The sequence below is a fragment of the Nicotiana sylvestris genome, chromosome 1 (assembly GCF_000393655.2).
Source record: "Nicotiana sylvestris chromosome 1, ASM39365v2, whole genome shotgun sequence".
NCBI lineage: Eukaryota > Viridiplantae > Streptophyta > Magnoliopsida > Solanales > Solanaceae > Nicotiana > Nicotiana sylvestris.
The window spans coordinates 121451491-121473700 of NC_091057.1; the positions used below are offsets into that span (position 1 = coordinate 121451491).

The following is a 22210-nucleotide window of genomic DNA, read 5'->3' on the forward strand; positions in this document are numbered from 1 at the left end:
TCGGATTCGGATTGCCCTTTTCAGAATCCGAAATCCGAAATCCGAATCCGAAATAGGCTAAATCCGATCCAATCCGATCCGTGCACAGCCCTAGTCAGGCAGGGCATCAGTTGGGTTATTAACAGGACTAGTAGGTGTATCATCTAAATCCGGTTGCGTTTCATCTAAATCATCATTTTCCTCGTCATTTTCAAAGATAGTTTCATTAGGATAAATAACATTTATAACTTCTTCATTTAATTGTTGACCCGGTGCAACATCATGGCAAAATTGACTATCGGAAAATTGAAAACAAGGGTTATCACTATCAAGAATAATAGGTGGAGGAGGACGGGTAACAGGTCTGGGTTGGGGAGCCGGGGGAAGAATAGTAGCTTGGCTACTAGATTGGCCAATTTTAGATTTTTCCTTACCCTTACCACCAAAAATATTTTTCAAAGAAAATGCCATATTAATTATAATTATACTAAATAAAACTAAAAAAAACTATAATATTAAAACTTAAGGGTTGGAACGAGTTAACGAATTGACGAACAACTTCTTGAAAATTGAATATCGTTGAAGACTTGAATACTTCAATTCACCAATTTCACAATTTTTCACGAAATTGCAATAATAAAGTAAGCAATTATAGAAGAAAATTAGAGAGAGATTGATGAATTTGTGAGTAAAAATAAAAGAATGGGGGGTATTTATAGTTGAGAATTGGAAAAAAGTGTAATTATAAAAAGTTTGGGGTTAAAGCAAAGTTTGGGGGCCAAATGGCTATTTTTTAAAGTACCCAACGGATAAATTTTGAAGGCCAACGACTGGATTTTAAAAATCTGACCGTTGATATTTTTTTTTAATTTTTTTTTTAAAAATTAGCCGTTGGACCCCCTTAGGCCCGTTGGGCCTGGTTGAACCGGCCAGGCCCGTCGGTCCCAGGCTTAACGGTCCCGGGCTCACGGACTAATTGTGTCGAACCGGCCCACCACGGGCTTTTGCACCACTAGAGCCCAGGCTCGGTTGAACCGGCCCGTTTGGCCCGCGGTCCTGGGCCGGTCCCGGGCCAGTCCCGGGCCACAATACAGCCTTAGGACAGTATGATAATGCAAATGAGTCTAGGCCACACCTTAAACATGGTAGACCAATCGGTTCCAAGGATAAGAATCCCCGAAAAAGGAAAGAAGCAAATGCTCAAGTTGATCATAACATGGAGGCAATTGCTCAAGAGGAGCATAAAGACATAATAATTGACAAGACCTCACAGGAGGTTCTAGTAACTGGACATGATGAAAATGAAGAGATCTCAATAAGTTATGTCTCTACGGAAAAGGGTGGAACCGGAATAATATTGTTGTTGACAATAATTTTGCATATAACGTTGCAGTTGAAGTAATGCAACAAGATGAGGATCTTGAGCCAAAATCTGTCAATGAATGTAGACAGATAAATGATTGGCCAAAATGGAAAAAACGCAATTTAAGCGGAATTGTCTTCACTCGAAAAACGTGAAGTTTTCGGACCAATAGTCCGAACGCCCGAAGGTGTCAAACCAGTGGGGTACAAGTGGGTTTTTGTGCGAAAACAAAATAAGAAAGTTATCTCAACTTCTCTTATTCTACTTATCTTCTTATTTTATATTGTTATTATGAGCCACATTTTTTAACAATCTCTTTTTTTTGTATAGAGTTAATATGAAAAAATAGAAGAACCAACTGATTCAAGGTGGTCTTCGAATCTTGATACTGCATTTTAACTAATAGCATTATGATACAAATTATAACGTGTCAATTTATAGTGATAGTTTACAAGGTTCATAACCTTTATCTAGTCAATTCTAAATCCGATTAGATAGCCATTTTGGGATATCAAGTAAATCAGCCGATCTTTTCTTTTATCTCGAGAGAAATATATCAGATAAGGAGAAGCTAATTTAAGCCCCCTTCAGTAAATATGAATAGCCCCACATGTGAAAGCCAACCAACATCGACTAGTTTATTTTTCGTGAAATATATATCAACGGAATTGTGATATCGATGGCTCGAGGTAGACGCTCAATGAGCTAGAGTGATCCCATTTCACTTTATCAACCCCAAAAAACTTTGAATACAAAGTAGATGTTTGTAAAAATATTTTGAATTTTACTATAAGCATCGGTCCTACTATTTATTGTTATCATCAATAATGTATCGTTTACTAGTACCCCATGCTAACATTAGATTCACTAAATATCGCTTCGTCATCAAATTTTTCTTAGAAATTCAGGGCCGTTGGATCAATGTTACTTGAACATGATGATGGAAAAATTAAAATTTGCAAAATTCGGATGACAAATTAAAAGAAAAAAAAAAGATTAAGGGAAACGAAGCCGAACCCTTTTTTGCTTCGTCGCAAGGACTTAAGTTTTTTAAATTTTAGCTTTTGATATTTCTTTTATTGACGTATTTGTTTCCACCAACAAAATTTAGTACTATGTTCGTGGAATCGTGGTTCGGGAAAGAATTAGCTGTCACCTTTTAAGATGCTTATTTTCTTGATCATGCCTACACCTTGACATAGAAGACCGTTAAATAGAATTTCAATTTATTAATACTTCAATAATTATTTTTCTCTTTTATATTAACTCAAATAAATGTACTAGAATCTTCCTAATTGATATGACATCAAATGGTCAATATGTTAGCACGACATTATCTTTAGCTTAGCTGCAATATCTTTGTGTCGCTCAAACTATTGAATGCACGAGGGTTTATTATAATGTATGAGGATCTTCCATCTTGTTGGTCATAGCACCAATACTTGAACGCTTACTCTTAATGCTCTTCTCAAATTCACCGCTTTTGGAGTCACAATTGTTCTTGGTCATAGCACCAATACTTGAACGCTTACTCTTAATGCTCTTCTCAAATTCACCGCTTTTGGAGTCACAACTGTTCTTGGTCATAGCACCAATACTTGAACGCTTACTCTTAATGCTCTTCTCAAATTCACCGCTTTTGGAGTCACAACTGTTCTTGAATGTACGAAAGTAAGCCGTCATAAACTGATTTCCCTTCTTCTCTCTTTCACTATCATGTTCCTCACTAACCCAAAAAGCTTTCATTAAACCATACTTGGGGAGGGGATCTTTGAACCTTGTTTGAGCTCTACTTCCCTTTCTAGACAAGAAAAGAGAAGGGAACTCCTTTCTTTTCGTTTTCACTTACATACGCCAATCTAGGTCCAGGCTCGCTTGCATTCAATTCGTTTTCACTTACATACGCCAATCTAGGTCCAGCCTCGCTTGCATTCAGTTATCAAGGGGATGTCTACTTTTTCATTTACATACGCCAACTCCCGATTAGGTGCAATCGCACTTCTGTACAATATCCAACGCATATTAAAGCACTTAGTGAAATGTCCATCTTTCTTGGGGCATTGGTTGTGCTATCAGAAACAGACCATTGTATTACTTAATGTGTTATTATAATCATCTATGCAATACTATTTGTTAAACCATCAAAACAAGAAAGTTCAATAATTCAAAGTAAAGGAAAACTTTTGCTCTAATTGAGACCACTAAATTCTTTGTCAATGAGAAAATTTGGCAAGATAGTGTACAGAGCTCAATGTGGAGTGATGTATAACACTCCCTAAATAAAGGTTGCCCCATTGCCTGTTAAAAGAGCTACTTTCTCTCTGCTACTTGTGATGGACCAAATGTGGGTACAGTCCCTTTATATGTTCTGGCATAAAGTCATGCCTTGTCAAAATTCCAACTATTGGATCCCTCTGCAAATTCAAAAGAGCTAAATCTTTAGAACCAGTGTTATGAATTTGAATGCAGAAACAAAAATCAGAAACATCAAACTATATGTCCAGACAATCATATGGTAATTTTGTTATGCTATGGAAGTACAGTCAAACTTCTCTATAACAGTCGTGTTAGTTCCAATATTTTCTGGATGCTATGGTGAAATGTTGTTATAGAGGACATATATTATAACATAACATAAAAAATTAGTTCCGATAAAATTTGGCTTTTATAATGAATGACTGTTTTATGGGATGCTGCTATAGAGAAGTCTGATTGTATTGTCATTTTTTCGGATTTAACTTAAGAATCTTAACTTGTTGTAGCAAGTAAGTTATCTTAGTATTTAGATTCTAATCCTACTTATTGTGGACATTCACATATATTTATCTTGGAGGGCGGGGGATGAAAAGGGAAAAGAACAGACTTACCCCGGTAGTCTTTTTTGGTACAACACACAAGTGTCTCAGACCAAGTTGTCGAAAAAGGATTGCAGCTTTGGCCAGAGACATGGTTTCCACTACTGTGTATGGAGATGTATTTGTGACAGGATGGAGATCTACATACATTTCCATCTCCTCATCGGTGAAGGACAAATCCTCGAGCTTAGGCCCCTTCCCCGATCCTGGCTTAGCGAAATCAAACGCATGAAAACTCCTCAAAATACTGGAGCCGCTCAATACACTTAGTTTCGTGAATTTCTTTGCTTTGAGCAAAACAAGTAGGTGTGACCTTAAAGCAAGTCCACAGAACTCTGGCGCGTCTGAGAATGGCGGTGCATCAATCACGGGAAACCCATTGTGTCTAGTAAACTTCAAAGCATGTATTATGTTCCCTACCTTCTCAACACCTGAAAATGTAATTAAAGGCCCTGAACAAACATCTCCTGCAACTAATTGCCTCATGTATGGTTCGGCGTGTGCTTCCAAATAAGGCAAGCCTTTCATTTTCACAATCTGGTCATAGACACCATGGTTAAAACAATCAGCCACAGTCTTTGAAATAAGGAGCACAAGCATCACCAATGGAAGCATTAGCAGGTCATCGGTGAGCTCAAGTAGTATGACACAGATGGATACCGTCATCCTCATAGTACCCCCGAGGAAGGAAGCAGCACCAAGGAGAGCAAAGAGGCCGTTATTAAGATTGGATATCGAACCCAAGACAGTCCCAACAAAACGTCCATAGGAGGCACCGGCAAGTATGACGGGAATGAATAGCCCAGAGGGAATAGCAATTCCATAAGTAACGACGCCAAGGCAATATACCCCAGCAAAGAAGACAAAAAGCGAAGAGAGGTGAAATTCGCTGGAATTATCTGAGCTAAACAAATTGCGGATGGCGTCATCATTGGTATTCATAAACAGGGAGGCTAGATCATTGTAATGCCCCGCTGGACACTGGAAATTCTTATAGTTTCCAGAGCGACCTATAGTAGGGCACTTGTCCTCCAAGCCTACAGGACATGGTGTGCAAGTTGCAAACCACGGTAGACCATACGAGCAAAGAGAACTCAGGATTGAAATGGTCATTACGAGCAAGACTTTGAAAGCAGGACCCCTCCTGCAACCCAAGCACAAAGAATATTCAAATTCTCACATTCCTTATTGGAAAGGAAAAGCAAACAGGAGAAATCCAAACTAATTCACCCAAGAAAATTCAAATAGTAGAAGTAAAAGTAGATAAAACCAGAGAAAAATAGAAAAAATATGGAGGTAATTCGTAAATAAAGCATATCTTTGACAAGCATCAAATAACTTGGGAAGGGAAGAACATTGAGAAATAGGTTTTGATGGAAATAGCAAAGGATCCCTTTAAAATTAGCTTTTTCAGACAAATGTTCGTGAGATCTGATTATATTCATAAGTTACGCTTTTATAACAGTTGCGTTTATCTACTCCAAATCCCATCTGAAAAATAGTGGCATGAAAGGGAGGGGTAAAGCAGCAGCATTAAAGAAGCTCAAGACATGCTTCAGAAAAACATCGTGTATGCACAAAGATGAGTTGTTTAGTAGTAATAACTAGTAACAGAAGCTGAAGTAACTAAACATATTTTGTAGCAGAATTAAGATACTTACTCATTAATGATGCTGTAAGTCCGGAGGACCTTGTCCACTAGATAATTATAAAGGCTTCCGAGAAGGCCTCCAAGAACTCCAATTAACAACACTGCCAGTACATCTATAGTGTTATAATTAGGTGCTCCTGAATTCACATCATACATTATCAAACCTCCTTGACCAAATAGTCCACATTTCCCGCTCCGACAGAATACAATGAAAGATCTGAGCACCATAGCTACTACAGCAGTCGAGAAGAAGGTCCTCCAAAGAAGAGCACTTCGCCACCTAAAACAGGAAATAGAATAGTTGAATATTTAAGACTGCAAGCGTTCTTACAACAATTACAAGCCAGTAATCAGTAAGCAAATGAACTTGAGAACAATAGCATCATCGAATGTATTATTGGTAGGTATGTTTTCCTTAGAAGGTTCATGAGAGCCACAGAACCACATGATGTTGAACCTTTTGACACTCCTGAGGATACATAACATCTACCACCTTACACATTCGGCAATCTAAGTTTCGGGTTCATCTAAAGACAGTATCCTTGGGAATGGTTTTGGGGTCCATAGTTGCAAACAATTCCTGCAATCCTAAGTTCAGAGCTTATTGACACGGTAACTCCCATTCTTCCTGAGTGGGTCGAGAGAGACATTAAATTTACAGTATTCCAAGCAAAACCCCTCTGAAGCAGAATTAGATACGTCGCAAATTCTTCCTAGTTAGCGCCAATTTATTGGATCATCCAGTAAATATAATAAGATACTAGCAGTACCAAGCTTTTTCAATTTAACCTCATTCAGAAATCAAATACACACACAGGGGAGAGAGAGAGAGAGAGAGAGAGACCATGAGGCTACTTCTTCAAGAGCAAAAAGAACACCACCGACTGGGGCTCGGAAAGCAGCTGCAACACCAGCTGCAGCACCACAAGTGATCAAATCTCTACGGTCACGGTCATTTTTGAAATACTTCAGCCACTTCCAAGTCAGATGATACTTGCGGGAGCCGCCCTGTCCAAGCAAGTTTGCTATGCAAGCGCCAGTATGGACCATGGGTCCTTCCTTGCCAACAACAAATCCAGCAGAAACACCCAAAGCAGAACCAAATATCTGTCAGATGTTTAAGAATTAGTATTTCCAGGAATGATTTTCAGCAACTGAGATAATTAATGCTAAAATAAAGCATAACAGCATTTAAAGCCTACCCAACCACAGAACCACAAGCAGAAGTATCATTTGAGTTTGCTAGAGGAATGACAGTTGGCTTATATACAGCAAAGGTATTAAAGCATCGACCCTTAAATTTTTGATAGTTCAATGTAATACAACAGACATCGAAACCAAAAGAAAAAAAATGAAATGCTATCATGGATGGTTTATGAAATCAAAGGAACAGTTTGACTGATGAATATAAAAAACATGTAATGTAAATCAATCACTTTTTCTCTTCAGAGGGTCATTCTATTATTGCTGATTTGCTGCCATGATGTCGTAGTTAGGCAAAACAACAAAGAATAGACTGGAGTGCAGCATACAAAAATATGCCTGCTTATAGAGTGTTAGAATATAATGCTTTTATGAATGATGAAAAACAATTATTTGGAGGCCCTGATTTCCCAATGCAGAGCCTCACCACCACAAGCCTCTGGCCAGTGGCCTCTCAACCTGGAGCAGCCATCCCATCTCCTTTAGCTCAATCAATGGTTTTCTTTTGACATCTGCATTTCTCTTTATCAAAAAAAATCTGCATTTTTACCATGCTCATTTTGTGGACATGCTCGAGTTTAGCGGCACATCATTCACTCTCATATAACACGGTTCGTATTGCTACCATGTTAAAGAATATATATCTTTCTATCGCATAATATTCTGCACCATCCTCCAATTCAACCATCCCAATTTAGTTATGTGCATTAAATTTTCATCTGTCATGCCTAGAAACTTAGCATAGATATCAGAATTGTGACTAGTAAGGTCAAAAGCCTTACTTCAGTTTGATAAGAATGCCCTATCACCAATGTGCTCAAATATGGAAACATGGTGTGTGTGTGTGTGAGAGAGAGAGAGAGAGAGACCGACCTTCACAAATAAAGTACTTGGAGCTAAAATGGAATGAGCATCGATACCATTGAGATATGCTTTCACTTCAGGTATTCCTGACCCTGCAGCTGCTGGTGCAATAAATGCACATAGGATTCCAGCACAAGTCGCAAGAACCAAATTGCAACATGCATAAGCAGCAAATCCACGGAAATACCTGCAGTGGAATTAAAATCACTTTATATTATAGTTTGAAAGAAGTAAAGGAAATAAACCAGTCACTATCCTTACTAACTAGAAAAGTTGCTCGGACTTCACCACCCCGATAACAATGAGCAAAAGTATCCATGATATCTGTATTAGCTCAAATTTTTCAGACATGAAGTCCATGACTTCATTTTACATTTTTAACCTTAATAACAAAAATGGAATAAAGCAGATCCAAGTTTCCATCCAGACGCGATTTTTTTTTAAGAAATTGAACTACTAGTATAAAAGACTCTCTAACACCTAAAGATTCAAACGAAAAGCAAGACAAAGAAAAGTTTGACAAAAAAGTAAATATCCTCGCTTACAATTGGTAACTACTTTTGCTTTCTTTGCACGTTCTTTCATCAGTCTCATATTCCTAATCCACAACTATTTTTTAAAAGTAGCTAAGAAAGTGTGCACAGTGGCGGAGCCACATGCACTCAAGGGGTATCAACCGACACCCCTTTGTCGAAAACTTACACTGTGTAGGTAGGTATTTTAAAAAAAAAATATATGTATATATACTATGTATTGACACCCTTAACTTCGTGGTGAGTTTATTTCTTTATATTTTGACTCCCTTAATGAAAATCCTGGCTCCGTCACTGAGTGTGCAGGACTACTTAAATGTTCTGTTGTGAAGTTTGCATACTGATAAATGTGTCATGCATCAGAAACAATTACGCAGTTAGTAGATGGTCGAGGTTCCTAAGGCACCTTACATATGACATCATCGAGGTTCCTAAGGCACCTTACATAAGACATCATCACACAATAGTTGCAACTCAATCTTCAAAAAGCTTCAACTGCATTTTTCACGGTTTGGTAAAATAACTTGAACGATGTTGGTTGCAAGTTTTGATATTATGAAAATTTAGGATAAATCAGTTCAAAGTTACCACAGAAGCTATTATCATGAATGGAAGTTGTACATACTTGTCCTGAAGCATTAAGTCACTAATGAGCAGAAGCTTGAAGCCAGCAATATTTTCCACTGCTATGTTTAAAAAGAAACCAACAAGCCCTACACTCAATCCAATAAGAAGCACAAGTGTCCACTTTAGGAATATATATTGAAATATCTGGACTTTTTTCCTAGATCTCCAATCTTGCTTGAAAAGGTCATTTTCAATAATCCTGCAAAAAACGAATTAGCAATGCCAAATCAGAGAACTTCGATAAATTTTTTAGTTAAAACCCTTGATTTGAATATGAACAATGATCTTACGACGGTACTGTACATGTAATTAGGAAATATCAATGCCGGATGCTTTGTACATTCTTTGATCAATAACAAAAGCAAACAACTTGAGTTAAAGTATATTTCTACCTAGCAAGCTACTGATCTATGCATTTTGATTTTTCCTAGTTAAAATGGGTGAAGCTGTTACAAAGTTGATATTTTTCTTCTCCGAATCAGTGAATTGTTAATTGTAAGCAGTATCTGAGGGACAATACCATCCAAACAGAAGGTTTGACAGCGCTAACTTAAAGCAAAAGCTCTACGCATAATGAGACTGTGCCCATTACCACACTTCACCCAGAATTTCAACCCTCAATTTTATTGCTACCTTGTTAGAGCAATGAGGATGACTCCAACTATAAACAAACCCTCCGGTTTGTAATTAACAACACAGACTATGATTTAGGCATGACGGTTCTTAATTTGCTATAGCTCTTCTATAAAGGGCAGCCTGGTGCACAAGGCTTGTGCACCATACGTCAGGTCCGGGGAAAGGCCGCACCCAAGCGTGTGATGTAGACAGCCTAGCCTAAGGCAAGCATTAGTGGCTCCTTTTATTTAATTTTTCCCTTTTTTTCTTCACTGACATCAACCAAAGAAATACCCTAACGCAAGCATTAGTGGCTCCTTTTATTTAATTTTTCCCTTGTTTTCTTCTCTGGCATCATCAAGCTACAAAATTCTTTTATCAACGCCGGATTTCCTGATCTAGTTAAACAAAAAGAAAAAAACTTGGAGAACCAATTAGCAAAAGATATAGGGAACTGATTCAAAAGCCATGATTTTGAACTAAATGATCAGACATTCAACAAAAATACACAACACCGTGCAAACTACTACTACTACTTATCTTTGACTTGCAAAAAAAAAAAAAAAACATTCAACAAAAAGATGCAACATGCAAATAAGATAGAAGAATTAGAGGGCAAAAAATAACCCCATAACTATTTACACTGGGAAAAAATAACCAATTAGCAGATAAAGATAAAAGAAAACAGAATCATACTCATAATCAAGACTTTCAATGGGGCAAACATTGGCTCCTATAATAGCAATTTGTGAGGTATTATTGACTCTGCTTTTAGAACTAAGCAATGGCTGTCTAACACCACTCTCAGAAACCGCTGAAATATTCCTCTCCAAATCTTTGCCATTCTCCATTATCATCACCCCAATTCCTCCTCCTTCATTCTCTATATCACCTTGATCTTCCATTATTACCCTCTTTCTCTGTATATATCACTGTACATGAATCTATACATAAACCCCACTTCCAAGAAATCAACTTTCTTTGAATTTTCTCAAATTTTCTATGTTACAATATTATGTTGGGGATGCTGAAAAGAGAGAAAGAAGCGGGAGTTGCGTGAATGCTGAGGATTTTGTGAAGAGTCAGCGCTAATATATATATGTATATATATATTGAGCAAGATGTGTTGATGATTGCCGTAAATAACTTTAAGATTAAGATTAGAGAAAACCTTAATAATTTGGGTGAAATTTCGTTTTTAGATGGCTAGCCCAGGCCACCTAGGATTTCCATAGTCTAAATCGAATATTTTCTTTTCGTAGATAAAACCAAATTTTATTAGGTTAACCTAATCTTACGTAAAGTACTCATTAATAATTAATAATAAATCAAGAAAGCAAAGTTACCCAAAATTATTGTAGGACCAGACAAGATTGGGTTCCAAATTAGTGGATTAACAAAAAGTACCAACTATTGACTATTGTTGAAGTATTAGTCTATTGGTTAACACTTAACGAACTTAATCAGTGTGAAAATTATCAAGTTAAGAGTCTTACTTAAATTATAGATTTATGTCTAACTTTTATTTTTATATTGATTGTTAGGTAGTATTATTAATTTCCCACGAATTTGATATTACTCCCTCCGTTCATCGTTAGTTGTCAAGTATTCTAAAAATAAATTTTTATTTTTATTTATCACTTTTCGCATATCAAGAAAAAAATAATTTACTTTTTATGATTTGCCCTTAGAACTTGTTACTCATTCCAAATCATTTTTCAAATCCATTAAGACTATACACCAATTATTATGGGTATAATGGTAAATAATATGCTTTATTTATTTATTCTTAAGGGACGTGAAAAGTCTAAAGTGAACAAGTAAAAGTGTAAGGACAGAGTATTTGAGAAGGTTTACTGAAGGTATATAATTATTTTTTTTGCAGCAATCAGATAAAGGCAGTCTGCAATAACAAATATCTAACTAAATTAAGTCTAATTCAATTAACTAAACAGTATGGTAAACAATGTATACTAAGAAATTGAAATATTTTAAAAATTATTTGCGCAAGGCTCAAGATATGAATATTTGGGCAAAGTTATGATGCGAAAAATCGACCAAGTAATACAAGATACTATGCTCCCGTTTGGCTATAGAATTTAAGAGGGTTTTTTTTCCAGATTTTATTTTCAAATATCTGGACGTTTATAAATTTTAACTATTTTTTGGTAGATTTCGAAAACAAAATCTTCGAATTCCAAAACAACTGAACTAGAGTGGTTTGTCAAGTTTTCTACTAGCAAAACTTTAAAAAAAATTCAAGTAAAATATATGTTCAAACATAATTTTAACTTTAAAAAATTATTTTTCATCTCATTTTCAAAAACTCATTTTTTTTTTAAATTTCAATCATATTTATATCCGAGCGCTAGCTATAATTGTATATTTATGGATGTCTCATGGTGGTATATACTAATAACCGAGTACTTTTTGAGTTTCCGTTGTCAAGTTCTGAAATTTATGACAAACAAAAAAGGGGAAACAACTCATCAATATTTACAATCTTTTTCTAGTGGTCACTATCACAGTTCACATGTCCCAGTTTGCTACTACTATAGTTTGCCACCTTTGGTTAAAGACAGGAAAAGAATAATTAAAGCAAGAAAAAGAAAAGGATAAGAATAATTTAGGTGCACATTTTTCATTAAAAATACTCTTCATAGTACCAAATTGGTACTAGTATTGATTCTAAATCCTGCTTGTTTGTTTATTTTGAAAATCGCATTTACTCATAAATTCATCGTACGTTACCTAGTTTTAGGTTCGTTACTAGCTATTACAATTCTTTTTTAGATTAAAACTACAATGCAAGCTCACATAGTATTATAGTTCACATATATATTAAGTTTTAATGATTGTTTAGTTATTAGCTCCTATTATTTACTTAAGCAATTGCATATATTTGTGTTTTATACGAAGTAAAAATTATGGCAACTAAGTTTAAGAACTAATTTAAATTCTTGTATTAAATGAACATATTGCTCCAACCAAACAGACGTACGGGTAGCCGCCTAAAATATATTGTCAAGGAAAATGGCTCGTGTCTTTGAGTGCAGTGGAAGTCCTTTTTTTAAAAAAAAAATTATCTAAAAAGATAATGTTATATATTAAATCATATCTGAGATTACATTATTAGAAAAGGAGACTTTTGGATGTGGGACGTGGTTCCAGAGCACGAAAGTAATGGGGACATACAGTAATTGCACATGGCCAGAAAAAAATCATTAATGCTAAAAATGCAATACACGATAGGGAAATTAAAAATACAAATATTTTCCCGAAAGTAATTAAGTATTAAAAACAATTTTGAAGGGAAGGACTGACCGAGTCATTAATACATTAAACCCATGACGTTATAGTTCGAATAGGGTTGTTCATTTGGATTGGATATTCGAAATTCGAATCGATCCGTTCAATTTGGATTTCAGATATTTGGATCGGATTTCATATTATGTTTATTAAAATTTTGGATATTCGGATCAGATTCAGATTGGTATAATTTAACCCGATCCGAAATCCGAAATTATTAGGGCATGTATAAATAGTAAACTTTAATTTCGGATATTCAGTACTTCCTTTACAGCTTCCTCCAAATTATTACCTTTATAATCGTTGGATTTAGCTATATTGGCACCAACCTCTTTTACAAAGAAAATATACATATGAGTTCGCAACTTTGAGGCATAATAATCCGATCCGAAATCCAAAATATTGATCTGATCCAAACTTTGAAATCCGATCCGATAATAATTCGGATTGCATTTTGTAAAATCCAAAATCCGATCCGATCCATGCACATTCCTAATTCGAATTGTAACCTATAGGTAGTGCAAGAAATATGTTTTTTATCTAGGGAATTTATAAAAAGTATGCTAAGAAGGCAAAAGCATTTAACGTCTAATACATCAAAATATATTATCTTTATATATACAATGTAATTTTTCAATAAAAGTAGTTCGAATGATTCCCTTCCGCTCCTCTAGCTCCGTCCATGTCGATAGGCCATTGAACTGTTTCTCCGTGTCAATATTGAATCTGCAATCAATGTTCATCTTTTGGTCCTAATCGAATTTCTTAATTTGTATCTGAGACGAATTATAAGTTCCGCGGCAAATTCAGAACCCAAAATTCAAAATCCTGATTGTGCCGCTAAAATAGAGATGGTTTATCTGAAAAGCCTTGTTGAAAATGTGGCATGAAAAAAGGGGGCACCCAATTCTAATATTAAGTCCCAGCAAATCCACCAGCAATTTCTTTTCATATTTTTCTTCCTATTCCATGAGTATATTTTATTTCAGCCATTCAATAGTTCTTATGTCCATATTATTGTCATCATGCTGTCACCAACCTCTGCCCTAAACACCTAATGACAATTTTGGGAAAAGCAACCAACGAGTCAAAAAAGGATGGTTTACTGCTTTACTTTGTCAGATGATATTATTGTTAAGCAAATCCATGTGTTTCACGTTCTTTATTGCCTCACCCTTTGTATTTTATTTATATTCATTTTAAATAGGTTTAAAGAAGGGTTACAAAAAAAAACCAAAATAAGGGAGGTGGACGTAATATCATAAACCATAAGGAAGGTCAGTGTAATAGAGCAAAACCTGGAGGGAGGTTTCTGAAATTATCCATTATATTTTTAAAAATATATGCCATGTATTTTTTGAATTCGTATAAATACCCCATATTGGTAAGCTTTTACTCTCGAAAATGGCCTAATTGATGTCTTTGTCCCTTTTGTTCTTCGTAATTGTCCGTTCACTTAGAGCATGTTTGGAAGAATTCCTTATAATTGCACAACATGGTAACTACATAGACATGTTGGTTTGGCATAATGTAATAAAATGATATAATTTGATTGCACAAATATGACAATATTTTTCTATTTTAAAATAAATTAATAATAATATCAATTAAATAAATTATTTTGAATGTATAAATTAATAAACTCAATATGTGATAAATATATGTGCATATAAGAAATATTAAATTTTATTTATTATGAGGTATTGAAAAGTCACATTGTATATACACTATGCAATTACTACCAAGTCTCATCTCTCTCTGGAAAATTAGAGAACACAATTAGTCCCCCTGTAATTACACTTAGTTTCATGAGATCAAAAATTATTTGGTCGGACAAATAATTTAAAACCGTACAGTTACATCTAATTATACAACAACAACAATAATAACGACCCAGTATAGTCCTACAAGTGGGTTTGGGGATGGTAGTGTGTATGCAGACCTTACTTCTACCCCGATAGGATAGAGAGGTTTTCGATAGACCCTCGGCTCAAAAAGACGAAAAGACAAAAAGAGAAAATATATCAGTATCATCATGGAAATAATAACAACAACATAAGAACCATTGAATAGAAGAAAGGTAGAATAATGATTAGTAAATAATGCCCGGCACTATGAAAACAGAAGAGTAGTGTAAACACAGCACTGACAACTAACAATCTAAGATTAAATCCTATCAACCTAGCCTCACACTAGAAGACTAAATATGCTCAACTACCTCCTAACCCACAACTTTAATGCTCGACTTCCACAGCTTCCTATCGAGTGACATGTCCTCGGAGATCTGATGTCTCGCCATATCCTGCCTAATCAACTCTCCTAATACTTCTTAGACCGCTCTCTACCTCTCCTTGTACCCACCAACGCCAACCGCTTGCACCTCCTTACCGGGGCATCCAAGCTCCTCCTCTAAACATGCCCGAACCATTTGAGTCTCGTTTCTCGCATCTTGTCATCAATAGGAGTCACGCCCACCTTCTCCTGAATATCTTCATTCCTAATCTTATCCATCCTATTGTGCCCGCACATCCACAACAACATCCTCATTTCTGCTATTTTCATCTTCTGGGTATGTGAGTTCTTAATTGGTCAACACTCAGCCCCATACAACATGGTCGGCCTAACCACCGCTCTATAAAACTTACCTTTGAGTAGCAGAGGAATTTTCTTGTCACACAGGACTCCAAATGCTAACCTCCATTTCATCCACCCCACCCATATACGGTGTGTGACATCCTCGTTGATCTCCCCATCCCCATGGATAACTGACCCAAGGTACTTGAAACTGCATCTCTTGGAAATGACCTGCGATCCAAGCCTTACGTCCATGCCCGCTTCCCTCGGTTCGGCACTGAACTTACACTCAAGATATTCCGTCTTTGTCCTGCTCAACTTGAAACCCTTTGACTCAAGGGCCTATCTCCAAACCTCCAACCTCTCATTAACGTCACTCCGTGTCTCGTCAATCAGAACAATATTATCAACGAATAACATATACCATGACACCTCTCATTGAACATGGTGTGTCAGTGCATCCATCACCAGAGCAAATAGAAATGGGTTGAGCGCAGATCTTTGGTGTAACCCTATAACAACCGAAAAATGCTCGGAGCCACCTCTCATTGTCCTAACCCGAGTCTTAGCTCCATCATACATGTCCTTAGTCGCCCTAATGTAAGTAAACGGCACACCTTTAGCCCCTAGGCATCTCCAAAGAACCTCGCTACCGTAAGTTTATAAAAGTAAGTCTGTCATCTCCGCTTAATATGGGACTCTCCCATCAATACTTTATCGTCCTCGTCTTTGATTCACCTCACTTTATTCATATCCCGCGCCTTCCTCTCCCTCGCCTTAGCCAGCCAGAATAATTTCTTCTCCCTACCTTTGGCCTCTAGATCCTCGTACAGACGACTAAAAGCCTTAGCCTTAGCCTCCGTGACCGCCAGTTTAGCCTCCTTCCTAGCTACTTTATACCTCTCCCTGTTCGCACTCCTCTCAACCTCGCATGTGCTCCCTACTAACTTCAGGTATGTCGCCTTCTTTGCTTCCACTTACCTTGGACCACTTCATTCCACCACTAGTCGCCTTTGTGCCCGCCAGCGAAACCCTTCGAGATTCCCAACACCTCTCTCACTACCTCCCAAATATAATCCATCGTGGTCGACCAGATAACAGTCGTGTCCCCGCTACTCCTCTAGGCTCTCACGGCCGATAGCCTCCCTTCCAACTCTTGAGCTTTATCCTTAGTCAAGGCTCCCCACCTGATCCTCAGTCGACCTCGTGCAGTCCTCTTCTTTCTCTTCATCATAATACCGATGTCCATCACCATGAGCCTATGTTGCGTCGCGAGGGTCTCACTTGGGATAACCTTGCAATCCTTACAGAGCCCTATGTCACACCTCCTAAGGAGCAGTAGTCAATTTGAGTCTTCGCCACCGTACTCTAAAAAATAACCGAATGCTCCTCCCTCTTTGGAAAACTAGAGTTAGCAATCACCAACTCAAATGCCCTTGTGAAATCCAACAGTGAAGTTCCTCCTGCATTCTTATCCCCAAAACCAAAGTCACCATGCACCTCGCCATAGCCGTCTGCAGTCGACCCAATATGACTATTAAAATCCTCTCCTATAAATAACCTCTCAGCAGGTGGAATAATACACACAATCTCATCCAACCCTTCCCAGAAGCGCCTCTTGACCTCCTCATCCAACCTGTTTGCGACGCATACGTACTAACGAAATTTAGGGTGCTCTCCAACCACCAACTTAATAGACAATAACCTATCATTCCCCCGCCTAACCTCTACCACAAACTCTCTAAGTTCCCTATCCACCAAAATACCTACACAATTCTTACCCTTCAGAACTCCAAAGTACCATAGCTTATACTCGTTTGCGTTCCTCGCCCTCGATCCTACCCACCGAGTCTCTTAGACACACGTTATATTGACTTTCCTCTTCTGTAGGATCTTCACCAGCTCTATAGGTTTACCTGTCAATGTACCTATGTTCCATGACACAATTCTCAACCTACAAGCACCCGTGTACCCCTTACCTCCCTTGCCTCCCGTCCTACCCCCTGACCCCTGCCCTACCCCAGCCCCGCCGCATGGCTTCCCCGAGGACATGGCCTTACTCTACCATCCCAGACTACAGCCATTATACCTAGAACAGACTGAGGAGAATCACTTACACACAATAGGCAAACGGACCAGACTAGGAGAAAACAAGTTGAAGCTAATAGAAAGCTTAACACTAATGCGAACTAAAAAGGCAACAATTTAATTAACGCAAGGGGAATGAGAATAGGAATACGGGAGGTACCAACTCCCGATAAAGAACTTGGAAGTTGTATTTGGTGTACACGACACTGATGCGACACTTAGCAGCCCTCCTATGATGCGTGCCCGCTCCTTGCTCGTCTCCAATAGCCACCACATATTACCTGAAAGACACAACAAACACAAGAACCAAAAAAGGTGCAGCCTTTGCTACCACCGGTGGAACCCCAACGAAAGCAAAGAAGAGTAAAATAAGAAGAAATGAAGGTGGAAAAATAATGGGGATATTTGGTATAGGAGAAGTCATCGTAAAATCGGGCAAAAGATCTTTTTGTTTGAGCTAATTAGGATCAATTGACAATCGGAATCAGAAATTTGGATGAAGTATTTTTTGTTTCTGGAAATCGTGAGTGAAAATGATTAAATACAATTTTAATCAAAAGATCAAATGAACCAGAAATTGATGCGATTGAGCAGAAGAAAAACGGATTAAACAAAAAAACTCAAAACGAACAGATCTGGAGAAAAAAATGATAGAACACAAATTGGATAGCCTTAGCCTTGTAGTTTGATCACCCTCGAGCCAAGAAGTGCCTTAATTGATGTTAGAACAGAACAACAAGATGATAAGAATTAGAAATGATCAATATACTACTTCCTTTATGCGTGTTACAACATGTTTTACAACGTACCAAACCTCCCTTTATATATTAGGGGAGTCATACTATTGATACAATTCTATAAAAGGTAACCAATCTCAGGATTTGCTAATTAATCAACGTCTCCTTGATGCGTGGCGAGATTTCTGCCGTGATCTCCAACCGATCCTAGATATTTCGGCCTTTTATTATTCGGCTCGACAAAGTTTCCTCGATTTTGATTGATCTTGGAGTCACGAGCTCAATGATTTAACTTTGTGCCCTAGTTCGATATAACCCAGGCTCGAGCTCTGACCTGTCATGTTTCAGCCCCGGCTGGTCATATAATGGACGAACCCGGTTTTAACCATATACAAATAGTCCCTTCATTTTTTCGGAGAGAAATGACGAGAAATGATATGAACTTTTGAGCCTTGCTTTGATAAACCATGACGTAAGCGACAAAAGGTAATTGAAATGTCCTGTCAATCCAATCTCTAAGGCATTAAATATATGTTAGTTATTGGTCGGCCACTATGGGTTTTGAACCGTCATTTGCAAACTATAAATATCCTAACTTTCATTCATTCAAACTTTTGTACCCAGATTTCTTGAACCTTTTGCAAACCACTAAGTGTAACTTCTTAATTTCTTCTTCTTCATATCTGCTTTAAAATGGTGAAAACTTCTAAGCTGATCCACATAAAGAGATGACCTCTTCATCACGGCCTGCCAGTGATAAACCAGCGGCGGAGCCTCCTCTTGAGGCATTTATTCCCGGCGGGTGCTCGACCGGTGCCGATTTCAAGGTCGAAAAAACTTCCTCTATACTGGGTCGATGTGAGCCGGTCTCGATATACATATATTCAATTACCGATGGCCTCCTTCCCAAGGTCAAGGAGGATTGCAACTAGGTAGATAAACACGTTGTGGTGCCTATGCCTGAGGAAGCAATTACTACCCACGTGGAGGGTTTTTTAAGTGTTTATACTTATCCCTTCACGCTGGGTCCCGTAGAACCAATCATCATTGCCTTCTGTAAGAGGTATGAGGTGACCCTTGGTCAATTTTACCCCTCTTTATGGAGGATAGTAATTCTCCTCTGCTTTTTTGTAAACAAAATCGAGGGATTTCCCTTCACTCTCGATTATCTCATGCGCTTGTATAATCACCGACTCTATCGAGGAGGATTAATAAAGCTTGCCCACCAGGCCACTAAGGATTCATTCTCGAGCATAGATGAGGATTGGGACAGAGTTTGGTTGGGTCGATTCATTCGAGTGAAGACCTCAGACTTAATCCCTACTTAGGACATGTCATTTCCCGAGTAATGGAACATGAAACGTAAGTATAACTTCGCTTTAAAGATTTTGTTTATTGTTTCTCCATTTACCTTCCTTTTTATCGGTGTTTTTGCGGTGCAGTTATAGCTTGGATGCCGAATGCAGCTCCTCGAATCAAGGAGTGGTTCGAGGACCTTGTGTTATAGAGGCCATATTCCGAAAATGCATGGCGCAAATTGTCGAAAGGTCAGTGGGAGGCCCGTAATCATGGTAAGTTTTCTTTTCTGATTTAATAATGTTTGATTTTCTCCTCGCGCTGTCAAGTTCTCATCGGTTCCGTTTTCTTTCACATGTCTCCCTAAGGATATTGCTATGAGGACTCCATCGGGTAATGAGGATGTGCCTCTCGATTCCCCTGCTCCGAAGTAGGATAGTGAGAAAAAAAGTAAAAGGGCCTCGAGTTCTCCAGGCTTGGAAAAGAAGAAAACAAAAAGAAGCCTGGTGCATAAACCTAAGGGTAGAACCAGTGCTTGGGTGCCTCCTTCAGACTCACTCTACCGGTTCAAGGATGAGTCAGAAGAAGAAGAAGAACAGAACTATGAACTGGTTCCTCATGTGAGGTTAGGTGTCATGATGCGAGGGACCTCCGAACCGGCGGGAGCCGAGACCGAATTATCCTGACTCGGGGAGGCTGATGAAGGAGCTTTAGCCGAAGCTTCTGAACCAGAAGAGGGCGAGGTCACTTTGCCTCCAGATAGGAATGGCGACGATGAGATTGTAGCAGGTTCTTCTCGGACAATAGTTGGTGCTCCGAAGGGCGTACCCGAAGTGATAGACATCTCTGGTTCACCATTATTTACTGAGTCGATGATCGCCGATGTTCAAGCGTTGAAAGAACGATCAATCGAAGATCCATAAGGGGCGGTAGACTCCTTTTAAAACTTTTTTGATGACGTAGACTGCACTGCCATGGAGGAGGTTGGGTGATATACCTGTACTAAAGAAGAGTCCATTATCGGGGATGAGTGGACCTACCTCGAGCCCAAAACTAGTCAACCGGTTCCCTGCCCCGAATTTGAATCCTGACGGAAGTGGCCAGTCGTCTTATCCATCTCGGAAAATGCTCGGGTTCTCTATGCCCCCGTAGGGGTAGTTAGTTACCTTCATTGCTTGGTAACCGAGGAGGATCAGGCCAAGATGGACGGGGTAGAGGTGTGTTTCTTGTTCAATGAAACTTAATAAGCGTTGAATCAGGTACTTCAGATGTTTCTTGATGGTTTTTGGTTTATATTTAGATCAGTCTATATGTGACCATAACTTCTTTCTCTATGTTTGTAGGCCTCAGTACTCCATCATGAGTCATTCCTCCGCCATTGGGAAGAGTTGGACCAGTATGAGGCCGAGGTCCGAAGACTTACTAAGAGAAAAGACACTTACAAGCTTCTCAGTGAGCAAAGAGAAGAGGATGCTAAGGGCCTTCATGATGAATTGCAGGTAGCTCGGAAAGAGCATGCCGACCTGGCTGAGCAAGTAAGAAGCATTTTTGCAGTTAGTAAAGACAAAACAAACATGGTGACTAATGGTCCGAACCCGCAGGTCCAACAAAAGATTGGCATGATCGGGCAGCTCCATGAAGAGGTAGATGCGGTAAAGACTGAGGCCAAAGAATAGAAAAATAACATGGATCATCTGGCCTCAGAAAAGGAAACTGCCCGGGCCCAACTGACTTCGACTGAAGTCCAGCTCCGAGGTATAAAGGAGAAGTCCTTGGTACAGGCCAAGAAGATCGGCCAAAGTATCTAAGGCTAATGCTGATGAAATGGTGGATGTTTATAAAGCCGATGCCAAGGTTGCTCAGGTTCGAGCAAGAGACATCACCGAGTATGCTAAACGACAATCTCGAAGGGAGACCCTTGAGGAAATCCATGCTCGAGGTTTCGACCTATCAGTGGAGATCGAGAACGCCAAGGAGCTCGAAGCTGAGGCTAAAAGGTTGGCTTATCCCGAAGATGACTTTGAGGGTTTAAGCGAGTCCGAAGGCGGGAAAGATCCCGAGGGTGAAATAGTTGTCTCCGATGAGGGTCGGGCCATTTAGGCCTTTAGAAGTTTTTGTTTCTTGTTTTTGCAATTTTGTTAAGGTCGTTAGGCCTTTGTAAAAATTTTATCGGGCTGTTTAGCCCTTCTAAGAAGAATTTTATTATGAATATATAAGGCTTTCTTTCCCTTTCTCAGCTTTCAAATTTTTCTCTTTGCTTTCTTATTTATATTCACAAAGATCAAAATGCCTTAGCACGAAATAATCAAGTTATGCTCGAGGGTTCTTTCAAACTTTGCCTTTTTATTAATCTGCTTTAAGGCATTTTTGGGGGTTCAGTGTTACCAAAAATTTCCTTCCAAAGTAAGTAGCTAAGATTGTAGTTCGCCGAGAGTAGCTTTTAGAACCATTTATGAAATATATTTTTTTGAAGGCTTTATTTTTATTATGGGTCTCAGATGTCTCTGAGCCGTGTT

At 38.3% G+C, this 22210-nt stretch overlaps 2 protein-coding genes across 2 annotated transcripts; both read right to left on the reverse strand.

The window, feature by feature from the left end:
* Nucleotides 1-3505: 3505 nt before the first annotated feature.
* On the reverse strand, nucleotides 3506-10846 carry LOC104239129 (chloride channel protein CLC-c-like). The gene is made up of 7 exons (XM_009793669.2): nucleotides 10387-10846; nucleotides 9074-9274; nucleotides 7925-8102; nucleotides 6693-6955; nucleotides 5859-6128; nucleotides 4210-5341; nucleotides 3506-3756 (listed from the first exon to the last, which is right to left on the reverse strand). Exons 1-7 carry the CDS (start codon nucleotides 10593-10595, stop codon nucleotides 3667-3669), a joined length of 2343 nt encoding a protein of 780 aa, XP_009791971.1. The 5' UTR covers nucleotides 10596-10846; the 3' UTR covers nucleotides 3506-3666.
* Nucleotides 10847-16941: 6095 nt separating this feature from the next.
* On the reverse strand, nucleotides 16942-18085 carry LOC104239135 (uncharacterized). The gene is made up of 2 exons (XM_009793678.1): nucleotides 17943-18085; nucleotides 16942-17209 (listed from the first exon to the last, which is right to left on the reverse strand). Exons 1-2 carry the CDS (start codon nucleotides 18083-18085, stop codon nucleotides 16942-16944), a joined length of 411 nt encoding a protein of 136 aa, XP_009791980.1.
* Between the last annotated feature and the right edge of the window lie 4125 nt (nucleotides 18086-22210).